General features: G+C 41.1%; 1 protein-coding gene and 1 pseudogene across 4 annotated transcripts in view; one reads left to right on the plus strand and one right to left on the minus strand.

The window, feature by feature from the left end:
- Window positions 1-1,750: 1,750 nt before the first annotated feature.
- Window positions 1,751-14,497, minus strand: part of SLC28A2 (solute carrier family 28 member 2) — a 38,938-nt gene continuing 26,191 nt past the window's right edge. The window contains exons 13-19 of one of the 4 annotated variants that reach the window (XR_003548271.1): window positions 14,305-14,473; window positions 13,918-14,115; window positions 12,765-12,846; window positions 8,489-8,587; window positions 8,175-8,286; window positions 3,501-3,727; window positions 1,751-1,933 (exon numbers count right to left, since the gene is read on the minus strand). Coding sequence is in view for 3 of the 4 variants with exons in the window: in XM_014585105.2 (XP_014440591.1) it covers window positions 3,610-3,727; window positions 8,175-8,286; window positions 8,489-8,587; window positions 12,765-12,846; window positions 13,918-14,115; window positions 14,305-14,473 (778 nt within the window). In the remaining variant the exon portion in view is untranslated. Of the gene's footprint in view, window positions 1,934-3,184; window positions 3,728-8,174; window positions 8,287-8,488; window positions 8,588-12,764; window positions 12,847-13,917; window positions 14,116-14,304; window positions 14,474-14,497 lie in introns of those variants that run through there. The other 3 variants (XM_014585105.2, XM_027769193.1, XM_014585106.2) reach the window with 3 other exon arrangements.
- Window positions 4,423-4,599, plus strand: LOC114006559 (uncharacterized; annotated as a pseudogene).

Genomic DNA, 14,497 nt, shown 5'->3' on the forward strand with positions numbered 1-14,497 from the left:
ATACTAGACTTTACTGAACATTTGAGGCCAAGGATGGTGAGGTTTGTGACAGGTACATTTTAGGTTTCCCTTTTTTTAAGGTTTGCCATAGGTGGGCTTGCCAGAGGGACAGAGAGAGATAGTGAGAAGGAAAGTGAAAAGTCACCCCCAAGAAGAGATGGCCACACCACCACCACCACCACCACCTCTGCCAGGTTCAGGCCTCGAACCACTGTCAGCCATATGGGAATCCAGTGCCTTAACCACCATGCCACCTGCTGGTCCCAGGTAGTCCTGTTCTTAAATGCTTCTTGCCCATTGTCGCCTCTCAGAAATTCTCACTGGCCATCTCTTTACAAAAAGCCATGGTCCAGCACCATTTTGCTCCATGCTCAGTTTTAATTACTTTCCCCTATACTACCTGCTACCCACACCCTCTTTCCTGTTATACTTGTGTAGCAATAATAGCTAACACCACTAAAATGTTTGATCTGTACTAGGCAGTGTATGCACTTTTCATGTGTTCTTTGGTTTAGCAAACATTTTCTTTTACTTCATTTTACTCTAGGTATTTGGACCCAAGTTCTTGGAGCTTCATATCTCTCTCTCTCTTTTGTTGAGAGATGTTTGCTACAGGGCACATGAGCTCACCAGAGAGACAGAGAGATACAGAAAGACAGAAAATGAGAAATCTCCCTCTAAGGAGATGGCCACACCACAATCCCTTCTCCATTCTCATCTCAGGATTTGGGGCACACATGCACATGTGCCTGGCATGAGTTTCAAGCCTCCAGGTCCGGGACTTGAACTGCAGTTGGCTACATGGGAGTCCAGTACCTTAACCACTATGTCACTTGCTGGCCCCAGAGCTTCATATTTTATATTGATTCAACAAATCTATGTATTTCTTTTCTTGCTAGCTCCTGGGACTTTGGCAACAAATAAAACCAACTTGATCTCTGCCCTCATGGACCTCCATATTCAAAGAACTGATCAAATTAGCTTTCCAAATAAAACAATTCTGTCTTCGAGGGAATTGTCAGACTTTATGGCAACCATTTTTCTACTTGCTGCAATAGAAGAAAATCATAAAACAAACAGCAATGTAAGAGAGGGCCCCCACAGCAGTCCAGTAGTTAAGGGACCTGGATCCCATATGTCCACCATGGTTTGAATCCCAGACCTAGTGGCTTGAAAAACATGCCTTAATTAGGCCCTAGAAGTAGCTAGCCAAATACAAATCAACCTAAATGTCTATCACTAGGGAAATAGATTGCTTAGGCACACCCTTCCATGGAGTATCAGGAAGCCAATAAAATGAATAGAATGAAGTAGCTCTATACGCAGTGGTCTGGATAAACGTCATATACATAAAGCAAAACATGTAGGCATGTATGCATGGGTGACCTGTTGGGAGGTGTTTTCTCCCTCTCTCTCTCTTTGTCTGTCTCTGGAGAGTTCGGGCACCCTCTGGGAAAACAAACAAACAAACAAACAAAAATACTCCAGTAATCTGCCTGGTGTCCACCACTAATAACCATTACCTTTTGCTGCCTCTCACAAGAAACCAGACCTAGGGTTAAATTATCTGCAGTTCAGGAAGTGGTAGTTTTTCTTTAAGGAGGCCAGGAATGGAGACTTAGAAGAAGATCTAGAGGTTCTGAGCTCAGTGAACTAGGAAGCTAGAGAAATAGGTTAGCGTAGGGCACATTCAAGTACCCACATCCGTTAAAAAATGTATTGAGGTGAAATTCACATGATACAAAGTTAGCCATTTTAAAGTGAACAATTCAGTGACACTCAGGACATTTGTAATGTTGTAAATCACCACCTCTGTCTCCTTCCGAAACATTTCCAGCACTCCAGAGTAACCCCACGCTCAACAAGGAGTTGTTCTCTACTCCGTCTTCCCTGTGGTCGCTGGCAGCCACCAATCTGTGGTGTCCATGGATTTCTTTTCTCCGGATATTTCATGTAAATGGAATCATACAACAAATAAGCCTCTTGTCACTTAGCATGATTTCTCTTTTTTAAGAATTATTTTGTTTAACTTTATTTCTTTATTTATAATTTGACCAGAGAGAGGCAGAATGAGAGAGAGAGAGAGAAGGAAAGTGAGAAGGCAAACTGCCAGGTCCGGAACTTGAACCATGGTCGGCCATGTGGGAATCCAGTGCTCTTAACCACCACACCACCTGCTGGCACCCACTTAATATAATTTCAGGGTTCCTCTTTATAACTGAATTAAATTTCGTTGTTCATATATCCCTTCATCTGCTGATGGACAATTTGGGCAGTTCTCATTTTTTGCCTTTTGTAAATAATGTTTTTATGAACAGGAGTGTATGTACATGAACTTGTTTGAGTACCTGTTTCTAATTCTTCTGAGTATCTATATAGCAGTGGAATCATGGGGATTTACAGTATCTATATTTAACTTTTTGAAGAAGTCTTACATCTTTTTGAAACCTTCCTTGAGGCTATGATAGTATTACTATCATAATTAATATTACATATAATACATTAAATATTACATATTTTTGGAGAGGTTTTTGCTATAGGGTGCGTGCGCTCGCCAGAAAGACAGAGAGAGACATAGAGACAGAAAGCAAGAAATCACCCCCCAGGGGGGATGGTCACGCCGCAATCCCTTCTCCTCCATTCTCCTCTCAGGATCTTGGGCACGCACGCACACACGTCCGGCGTGAGTTGACTGTGGGACTCGAACCACAGTCAACTACATGGGAACCCAGCGACATAGCCATTACACTAACTGCTGGTCCCTAAATATTACATATTTTGAATCAAACCTCAATGCTGCTAACATGTGAGGCCAGAGAATTCTTGTGGGAGGCTGCCCTGGGCATTCTAGGAATTTTAGCAGCAATTCTAACCTCTAGCCACTAGATGTCAGTAGCATCCTCTCTGTTGTAATACTAAGCACGGAAGACATTATCAAAATGTCCCAGGAGGCAAAACTGACACCCACCCAACCCCCACCCCCACTGAAAACCACTGTTTCCAAGGATTCCCTTAAACTTGAAGCAAATATGTCAGACAAATACCAAAACAAAGTAAAGAAATGGATATGCCTTAGCGGTCTGTAGACAGGAAATATTTTTTGCTTACTGTGTAATGATATTAAAGAGTTTCCAGGTTTGCAAATTTGTGTGATGACCAGAAAAATCCATCACTAAATTTAATATTCATGTACCTTTCACATATAACTTTAGAAATATAAACCCAGCTCCTCCACAGAACTCCAAAAAAATATAGCTTCTCCTCCCTCAATACACATTACATATTGAATCACATTTATAGTGCATTCTATCACATAATTTTTATGATGGCAACTAGGAGCAAGGTTTGTAAGATTTTTTATGGTAATATTTATTTGTTTAAAGAAAAACTCAGATAGGGCCCATGAGACATTTCCTATGTGGGTCAATCAAATAATAAAAAGACAATTGCTAATTTTCATTGTTGGGATATCGTTGAACCAAAATGAATCTTACATTTACCATTTAACATCTTGGTGAGTTGACAGGAGAATGGGAAACCTGAGTATATAACATCTTCGCCATCAGCAAACTGTTAGGACCAGAGAATGTGGAAATGGACCAACCAGGCTTAGGCACAGACGGCATTGGTGTAGAGTCCACAGCAGTTAGCCAGGGCCATGGCACTGAACTCGTTGCCTTCCCAGGGGCCAGAGAAAGAAGGAGGGTTAGTGCCATTCAGAGTCGTGCTGAAATGAAAAGTCAGAGACATACATAGTAGGTCAGACAAAAACAATGCAAAACATTTATCATTAATTTATATCAAGCAGTTGAAAACAAAAACCTAAATATGAATTCATTGACTAAGATCAAATAATTGGACCGAATTAAATGTATTCTCTCATTCATACTCAATATAATCCTAGCAAGAAGCTCTGTACAATGTGTCTACTCCTGTGCCCAATCTCTAACCAAAGTCTATTTGAAACTTTCCTTTCCAGGTATCTCTTCCAAATCTATCTCCAGCTCTGATTTCTCTCCTGAACCCTGGAACCCAGGTGACTTGTGAATAGCTCCAAATGGTGGTCCCACAGGTACCTCTGAGTTTATATATCCAAAACTGAACGAAGCTGTAATCTCTGCCCTTTACTCCCATTTCCTGGAACGAGTCCTCTTCTTCTCAGTGAATGAATGGCACTCATTAGACCCATTTGCCCAGGCCAGAAAAAGAGATGGTCATTGGAGACTCCTTTCCCTCCTCACCTCGCCCCTTCATCCTATCTAGCCAATGACTAACCCTATTGACTCTAGCCCAGTGCATCTCCATCTCACAACCACTTACATTGGTCCTCATCGTCTCTCACCAGCACTACTGCAGCAATGTCTTTTGGTCTCCTTGCCATGCAAATGGCTCCCAAAATGATTTATTTAAAAAGCATAGCTGATTGCTTCTCAGCCAAGATCAAGTGTAGTAAATGTTCTTATCAGTTTACTATGTAACACATCCAAAGACAAAATATTAAATGGAATTATGGATCAGGGAGAAAAAATAGGAGCTTTGCTCCATCTACTCCACACGTCAACCTGGTATTGCAGTACTTCCAGGAACAGTGCAACTCCTTCAGAGGATTATAAGGCATTTTCCAGGGCCAGCAGGTGGCATGCTGGTTAAAGGGTTGGATTCCCACATACTGGACCCCTGTTCAAGTCCCGGATATGGCGGCTTGAAAATCACACCAAGCATATGTGCATGCGTATCCAAAGTCCTGATAGGAGTATAGTGGAGAAGGGGTTGTGGTGTGGTCATGCTCCCTGGGGAAGGGAGGTGCTTTCTCATTTTCCCTCTCTCTGACTCTCTATGCAAATGCACATTCCCTACGGCAAAAACAAAATAAAACTAAACTAAAAAAAAAAGAAAGAAAGAAAGAAAGAAAGAGCGAGCATAGCTATCTGGAGAGGCCTACTAACCCTGAGCTATGAAAAATTATTTTCAGGGACTAAAACTGAAGATTTTCTGCTGAGATTTCGTACACTCTGTATCATTCGTCTATCTGTGTCTGTCTTTTAATTTTTTTTTTTTAAGGTAAAGCATTGTTTTGGCTCTCAGAATCTCCTTTATTTTGCTAATTCTCGACATTTCCTCCTCCTATTTAGGAGAGGCAAAACACAGGCCTCTGAGATGCCTACTGAACTTGAGCTATGAAAAATTACTTTCACATTAGCATGTGGGTTTTTTGCTTTTTTAAGAAAAAAATTTTTAATGACTTTTTTTTCCTCTTCCTCTGTTTTCTTTTTCTTTTTCTTTTACCTTCACTTTGCTGCTCAACCTCCACACACAGAGTGTCTAGACAGGTCTAAGTGAACCATAGACAGACATCCAAATACTATTAGGGTCAGAATATTCTTCCATTCCCACTGAATCTGACATACAAGAGGAGAAAAATGGAATGGCAGAGGGATTCCAGATCACCTCCTCCTTCATGCCTCTGAATGCTCAAATTGAACTTCAAGAAATTAGGAAAAAATGTATAACCTGTCAGATGACCAGAAATCACTGAAATATGAGAAACCCAGAAAATATCTCTCCTCCAAGGGAAAAGAATAATCTTCTTCATCCACAGACAGTACGATTGAACTCAAGGAAATGTCTGATAAAGAATTTAGAATATTCATAGTGACAAAGCTAACAGAGATGCAAGAGAAGAGAGACAATGAATTCCAGAAGAGCTGACAAGTTCCAGGAGGTGAGGAAGTTCTTGCATGATCTGAAGGAGGAAATATACACTACAAAAAAGAATCAAATGGAACTATTAGAGATGAAGGTTGTAATACAGGAAATCAGAAACTTCCTTGAAAGTATTCAAAGCAGTCTAGATCATACAGAAGATCAAATCTCATATGTAGCAGACAGAATCACTGGCCTAAAATGATCCATCACTAAGACTGAGAAAATAGCCAAAAAAATTAGAATAATATATGAGAAATTACTAGATACCATTAGGTGCCCAAACATTCAGATAATCAGTATCCCAGAAGATGAAGAGACTAATAAGGGGATTAATAACCTATTCCATGAAATTCTGGAAAAAAACTTCCCAAACCTAGAAAGGCATTCAAAGATACAGACCCAAGAAATACAAAGGACCCCAAGTAGAATCAACCCAAGAAGATCTTCTCCAAGGCACCTTATAGCCAGATTGAACAAAACTACAAAGACAAGATACTAAGATTAGCAAGAGAGAAATGTCAAGTTACCTACAAAGGATATACCATCAGGTTAATAGCGGACCTCTCATCGGAAACAATTGTGAGCAAGGAAAGAATGGGAAAATATATTCAAAATGTTAAGTGAAAAACCATTTCAACCAAGAATACTTTACCTGGCAAGATTATCCTTCATATGGGAAGAAAATACAAAAGCATTCTCAGATAAACAAAATCTGAAAGAATTTACCGATACCAGATTAATTCACCAAGAAGTTCTAAATGAAATGCCATGTCAGAATAAATACAGACACACAGAAATTAGAGTTCAAAAACAACTAAAAAAATTACCAGCTTAATGATAGGGACAAGTCTGGAGTTGAATGCTATCTTCCAGAATATAAATGGAAAGATCAGATCACCACAGAAGATAATTGTGTACATGAGACTGAACTGGTAAAATAGAATCTGATGACTTTTGACTAAAACATTACTGATTTTCTTCTATGCTTTGTTTTCCAGATTTAAGGATTTTTGCCTTCTCTTGAGCTATCAATAGGTTCAGGTACCTACTACTTTAACATTATCCTAACTTGTTTCCTGGTTTTTAAGTCTTAAGCAAAGTTCTCTTTATATATATATATATATATATATATGCGTATGTGTGAATATATGTCTATAATTGCCATATTCGCGGGGGGGGGGGGCCGCCCCGATGGGGGGGCACCGGAGTCCAGCGACATAGCCATTACGCTAACTGCTGGTCCCAATATTTTTAAATTTTGATTTATTAAAGCTAAAACTGCTTTTCTTGAAATTAAAAATATATTTTAAAATACCTATTTAATAACCACTGTAAGCTATTTAGACTCAGGTAGGTACTACTTTATATTATATTCATTCTACTCAGAGTTTCGTGCCTAAAGTCAGACATGTGTTCACAGAAATGTGTGTATCAGTTGAACTTGCTATTAAAGTAGTTAGATTAATTAAGGTATCTTGTGGATCAATAAAATGTGTGGGGGGGAAAGAATGCAAAGCAACTATAGACACCAGAGACAGTGTGGGAGGAGAGTGGGAAAGGACAAGGTAAGAAATGGGGGGGGGAGGGAATATGTACACACACACACACACACACACACATATATGAAACAAATGGAAAATTATCTGTTGAAAACAACATGTATGATTAAGCCACTACACACTGTATTCTGGATGAGAAATCACATTTTGTATGCTGTGATGATGCCCAGTGAATAAGTGTAAAATAAATACATTTTAAAAAAAGAAACAAACAAAAAGCATAGCTAATCTTGCCAGTGTTCAGAATTCTCAGGTTAAAACTAGACTCTTTAGTATTCCATTCAAATCCTTTCATGATCTCCCAGGACTCTCTTTGCTCACCCACATATCACCACCAATACACCTATCTTTCACTTCGATAGTACCAAACATCCTTGTTTCTCAACTCTTTCCTTTTGTAAATAGTTCTTTTAGCTTAATGATATATTCTTTGTCTATCGTTAAAATCTGATAAACAAGTTCATTTTTACACTATCAAGCTCATCGTGATTCTATGAGGTTAACTTTATCCTCGCTGAGTCTTCTTCATTGCTGTCTGAAGAAGTCCGTAATTTTTTTAGCTATGTAGGACCATCATTCCATCTTTACCTACAATCTGTCTATATTCCAACCACAATAAATACAGTGACTTATCAGGGAAACCAACATTCTTCACTTCTTTCTCTGGCCTCTATTTCTTAGTACCCCATCAAAACAGATAGTTGTCGTCCTTGTGTTCACAAGAGCTAATGCCAAATATGCATTTAATAAGCAGAAATCGTGCAGATATAGGCCACCTCTGATACCTGTGTCTCTCTCATGCCGTCTATTCAGTCTCTGCAGGGTTCTCCCATCCTTTTCCTCAGAGATTCTTGCTCGGAGGACAGTGTATAAGAGGAGGGTGCAGGGTCCTGGTGCTTGCTCACTCACCTCTGAAAGAGCCCTCTGCAGCATACGTAGGTCTCATAGGTTCTGTTGGTGAAAGTGGTGTTTAGGAAGGAGACGCAGTCAGTTTCAGCTCCCCTGGTGACATGGAGGATTCCTGAATAAAGGAGGCAGAGATGCTAAGGAGAAGATTTTACAGATGTTTCTGGAGGCTCTTTACTCTTTGGGTGTGAATTGCGAGTGCTGTGGATTAGGTGCCTTTTCTATGCATCTGCAGGATGAATGGTGAAATCAACATTTGGAGAGATCCTGTCATGATCTAAGTGAGTTCTGCCAAGACACCAAGCTGCGGCACCTACCTGCCATACAGCCGCTGATAAGGGATACACAGACCCCTGTCAAGAGGGCACTGATCACAACCTTGGACAAGTCACTCTTCCGGCTGGGTATCATTGATGCTGCAGACAATAAAACAAAAATAACTTGATCCCTTCCCCACGAGGCAATCAGATATGTCCCACGAGCCCCATTTAGACGAACGCAGAGGAACAAAACACTGCAGATGGATAATACCCTCGCCACCAACCACGAGGCAGGCTAGTATGCCCTATGAAGAAGATGTACACACTTCGGTCCTGAGGGATCGCTGACTCAGACTTGTCTGAGGTCAAGAATTACATGTCTGACTCTAACTTAAGTGGTCCTGTGAACATACCCAAGATGTGTCTGGATCAACCAAGGCTCTGGATTGCTCCGGACAGTTGTAAATGCCCAGGCACTGGAGAGAAGGCTGCTCAGCACATGGTTCTGCTTGCTCTATGGTTAGGCCTGCAACCTCGAAAGGTATCTGTGGGTCTGCCAGTTGAGATCTGTACTCTTTTTTTGTTTGGAGAGGTTTTTGCTATAGGGCGTGTGCAGAGAGAGACAGAGACAGAAAGCGAGAAATCACCCCCCTGGGGGCATGGCCACACCACAGTCCCTTCTCCATTCTCCTCCTGGGATCTTGGGCACGCCCGCACACGTGCCCAAGTTTAAGCCACCGGGTCCAGGACTTGAACTGCAGTCGACTACATGGGAGCCCAGCAACACAGCCATAACACCAACTGCTAGTCCTGAGATCTACACTCTTAAGCCCAGAATTAGATGGGCTATTTTGAGCCAGAGAACTAAGCAGAGCGACATGCACCTAAGCCTTGGCCACACAGTGCATATCTCACTAGTGGATGGTAATCTCCTAATCTAATCAGAATTAGAACAGCATAGACACATGCTTTAAAAAAGAAATTATTTGAACTTGAGAAGAAGCCACGGGCCTTCAGGACAAGGTTCCAGATGGCTACTGTGAACTAGATTTTTAAGGGAATGAAGATTTTCTACTAATAATTCAGCCTCCAACAAACAAGCTAGCGGCAGAAGAAGCCACGGGCCTTCAGGACAAGGTTCCACATGGCTACTGTGAACTAGATTGCGCGCCGCGCGGTTTTGTATTTTGTGATTTTTTTTAAAAAAAGAACAGTAATTACAAATTTTTAATTTTTTAATTTTTTTTGTCTTTTTTTCTCTTTTTGTTGTTTTTCTCTGTCTCGTTTTCTTTTTTCTTGTCTCTCCAACCTCCAATATCCTTTCAATGTGTTTTTAGACAGATCTAAGAGCACTGTAGCTAAACATTCAAATACTAATAGGGTTGAAATATTCCCCACTATCTACTGAATCTGCTGCACCAGCAAGCACAATAGAACAGCAAAGAGTTTCTGGATCACCTCTGCCTGCTTGCTCCTGAACATTAAGGCTGAACCTCAAGAATTTGAAAGAAACACAACATTCATCAGATGACAAGAAATCACCGCCGGATCACGAGGAACATGGGAAAACAAGAAAATACCTCTCCTCCTAGGGAAAAGAGTAACTCTTCATCCACAAGCAGTTCGGTGAAAATCATGGAAATGTCTGATAAGGAATTCAGATCATTCATAATGTCTAAGCTAACAGAGATGGAAGAGAAGAGAGATAATGAACTGCTAAAGAGAAAGGAGAAAGAAATTGACGAGTTCCAAGAGATGAGGAAATTCCTGCAAGATCTAAAAGTGGAATTACACACTTTACAAAAGACTCAAACGGAACTGCTAGAGATGAAGTCTATAATACAAGAAGTCAAAATCTCCCTGGAAAGCATTAAAAGCAGACTAGATCATTCAGAAAAGAGAATCTCAGATGTAGAGAAGAAAATGGCTGGCCTAGAAAAATCCACCATGAAGGCTGAGAAAATGGCACAAAAATTTGAGAATAATATGCGAGAAGTACTGGATACCATCAAACGTCCAAATATCCGGATAATTGGCATTCCAGAAGGTGAGGAAACCCATAAGGGCATTGATAATCTATTCCAGGAAATCCTGCAAGAAAACTTTCCAAACCTAGAGAGGCATTCAAAGATCCAGTCCCAGGAAATACAACGGACCCCAAATAGAATCAACCCTAGAAGATCTTCTCCAAGACACATTATAGCCAGGTTGACCAAAACTGCAGACAAAGACAAGATACTAAGATTAGCAAGAGAAAAACATCAAGTTACCTACAAAGGACATCCCATCAGGCTAACAGCAGATCTCTCATCAGAAACAATAAAAGCGAGGAGAGAATGGGAAAATATATTCCAAGTGTTAAGAGAGAAGCAGTTTCAGCCAAGAATACTGTATCCGGCAAGATTATCTTTCAGGTGGGAAGAAAAGACAAGAACATTCTCAGATAAACAAAACCTGAAAGAATTTACCAGCACCAGACCAGACCTCCAAGAAGTTCTCAAGGATGTGCTGTATCAGGAAAACTAAACGCAGATACATGGAAATAAGAGTCCAAAAACTGAGAAAGTAGCTAACTTAATCATAGGGACAAGTCTGGAGTTGAATACTATATCCCAGAATTTAATCAGGAAAATTGAACCAGAACAGAAGATAAAAGTATATGAGACTGATAGGTTCATGCACCTACCATTTGAACAGAATCCTAACCTGTTTCCGGGCTTTAAGCAAAGTTCCTTGGCGGTTCTTTGATTTAAGTTAAAACTGGTTTTCTTAGTAGTAACGAGGGAACTCACCTTTGAAAGTAGTCAGGTTATGTAGGAAATTGTGTGATCAATGCAATGTGGGTGGGAAGGGAATGGAGGACAATTTTGGACACTAGAGGTGGTGTGAGAGGAGGGTGGGAAGGGACAGAGGGTCAGAAAGAGGGGTGGAAATAATTCTAGCAACTAGAATTGGAAATTTATTTTTTTTTTGTAATGTGCATGATTGAGTCACTATGCAGTGTGTACTGGATGGGAGATCGCATTTTGTGTGCTGTGATGATGCCTAGGGAAGGAATGTAAATTGAGTTACAAAAAAAAAGTTTCAGGAAAACAAAATATATCTATTCAATGACTGCAGTAGGATATGTAGCCCCAGTTAGGTGCTACTTGATAGGATGCGTAAAGTTAGACTTGTGCTCATGGAAATGTGTCACATGTGTTTGCTAGGAGGGTATTTGGATTGATGAGGGTCTTTGGTGATTCAATAAAATGTGGGGGGGAAATGGTATAGAAAGCAAACATAGATAACAGACAGTGTGGGAGGAGAACAGGAGGTGGCAGAGGGTGAGAGATAGGGAACCAAGGATGGGGGGAAAAAAGCAAAACATACAGAAAACAAGAAATGGAAGATCATTTGCTAATATGTTTGTTGATGTGCTTGATTGAGACAATATACAGTGTACTCTGGATGGAAAATCTCATTTTGTATGCTGTAATGATGTACAGTGAATGAATGCAAATAAATAAATTGGAAAAAAAAAGAAATTATTTGAAGTTTAAATTGTTCAATCAACTACCAAAATAAAAGAATTCCATGATTCTACCCCCAGAATATGATTGCCATTAAATGGTTACATATTTGTACTTATGTTCCATTTCTTTAAGATCATTGCCATCGTGTGAATCTTCCAAACTCTTGGGACCTGCTAGTCCTCAAGGACAGTTCCCCCCTTCCTCGTGTTATTTCTCCACCATCCCTCCCATTCAGCAACAGCTCCAGCAGTTTAACTATTGGATCACTGGAAAAGCCATGACAGAGTTTTCTATGCAAAAGTGCATCATGACTTTCCCGATGACCCAATATATCTGTCTGCTTCAAAGACTCAACTGCTCCCATACCGGCTGACTTGTAGTTTTCAATCCAACGCTTTATGCCACTGGCTCTTACTGTCCTCTGCCTTATATGTCTGCTGCTTTTGTTTGTCTTTCAATTCCTTTTGCAAATCCTGCTCTTGTGAAAACGACTTGTGAGTAGCTTAATTTCAGCAAGTACTTTTGCTACTGAATAAAAAAACAAAGTATCTGTACTTACATAGGCACCATGCCCATTTAATGGCAAAGTAAAAATAATAGCATTATTATATTTTTTTCCTTAGAGGAAAAATGAAAATAAAAGTGGTCATTTGGGCCTCCAAACCCAAGGGGGAAGAGCAACAAACACTGAGATTGTAAGGGGCTCCATGCATAGCTTCTCCACCTGGCCCCAACGTCACTGAAGCACAAGTTCTGCCCACTGCAGAAGCTGGAGTCTGACCCGTGTACTGGGGAGCTGGGCAAATGGGGGAACTCACTCAAGCCTCCCAGTGTGATTCCGATGGAACTAAGATTAGCAAATCCACAGAGTGAAAACGTGGTAATGATCTCAGCTCTCTCCTAGGAAAAAGAAAAATAAAGAAGTAAATAAACTGAGTCCCATGTGTGTAATCTTACAATCATGACTGAGTATTTAGAGCTGTTCATCTTTTCCACACTACCCTAGGGAACATGGACAGATCGCTCAGCAGACAGCTGCTCCTGAGTTACTACTACATGGGGCAATGATCTGGGAATCACCAAGGACCTCAGTGCTTACTTAACACTGTTCTTCTTGAAACCTATTAATGGAGAGAGGCTTCAAAATGAGGGTGATTGGGACCAGCAGATGGCATAATGGTTACGTTGCTGGACTCCCACATAGTGGACCACAACTCAAGCCCCAGACCTGGTGGCTTGAAACTCACTCTGGGCGCATGTGAGTGCATGCCCAAGATTCCGAGAGAATGGAGAAGGGATTGGGGCGTGGCCATCCCCTCTAGGGGGTGAGTTCTCACTTTCTGTCTCTCTGGCGAGCACACACACCCTATAGCAAAAATCTTTCTTTAAAAAAAAGAATGAAGATGATTAACAAAGAAGAACTGAGGGACAAGGCTCTGGATTGGACACTCCCACATGACTGACTACAGTTCAAATCCCACACCTGGTGGCTTGCTTTCTTACTTTCTCTCTCTCTCAGTCTTTCTCTGGTCAAATTAAATAATTGAATGAATAAATTAAGTAAATAATTTGTAAAAAAAAAAAAAAGAATAAAGAAAAAGAAAAGGAAAGAAAGAAAAAGAACTGAGAGGCGAAAGGAGATCAAATTCTACCAACTTAAACTTACAAATGAAGACAGGGACCTTAGATCTTCAAAAAACAGTGTCTGCCCTGAACTGCTCCGGTCACAAAGCCCAACAACTACGTTACAGGGAGAGGCTGGGTTAGAGTGTGGGGGCACATAGCACAGAGGAAGCCCAGGCACTGGAGAGAAAGCTGCTTGGCACACCATTCTTCTTGCTCTATGGTTAGGCCTACGACCCCAGAAAGGGGTCTATGGGTCTGTAACAAACCATTCTGTAGCATTCTGTCTACCCTCAGAGCCACGGCTGAGACCCCTCACTATTTCTCCCTTTCTGGATTGTCACTTACAGAAATCCACTGTTTCTCTCCCTCGATCCACTCTTCCACGCCAGAGAGACGTTTGCTCTTGTATTGAGACAGTTGTTGATAGGCCACAAACTCATTTGTGAAGAACTTGATTCCCACCATCTCAGCCACCATCGGACAGTCTGACCACTCTACACCCATCATGAAAACCATCGGCCTCAGGACATAGGAGCAGATGACCTGAGAGAAAGGTATCCCAGGAAAAGGGAAAACAGGTAACAAAGGTTAGGTGCCACAGACCACAGAACCTTGGTCAGATCTCCTCCACCCTTCTGGTCATGCTCTCTCCTAGTTTACTGTGGTCAGGAGGGCATGCATGGTTCAAAGACTATTTATCCACATCCCAGAGAGGCAGATGCAATCCTTTACCTGAAAAGTGAGCCCCTGGATGTCCACCAGTTCCCCCAGCCAGGAGAGGGCAGCATTGATGAAGGCCAACACGGCCAAAAAAGCAACCAGGTTGGCTACTACATTAGCAACCAGGCCTATGCCATCTGTGGCTCCATTGCTGGCAGCTTCTAGAATATTCCTCTCCTTCCTGTGGCCATTGGGCATAGGGAAA

This window comes from Tupaia chinensis, unplaced genomic scaffold, assembly GCF_000334495.1.
Source record: "Tupaia chinensis unplaced genomic scaffold, TupChi_1.0 Scaffold148874_1, whole genome shotgun sequence".
Taxonomy (NCBI): domain Eukaryota; kingdom Metazoa; phylum Chordata; class Mammalia; order Scandentia; family Tupaiidae; genus Tupaia; species Tupaia belangeri.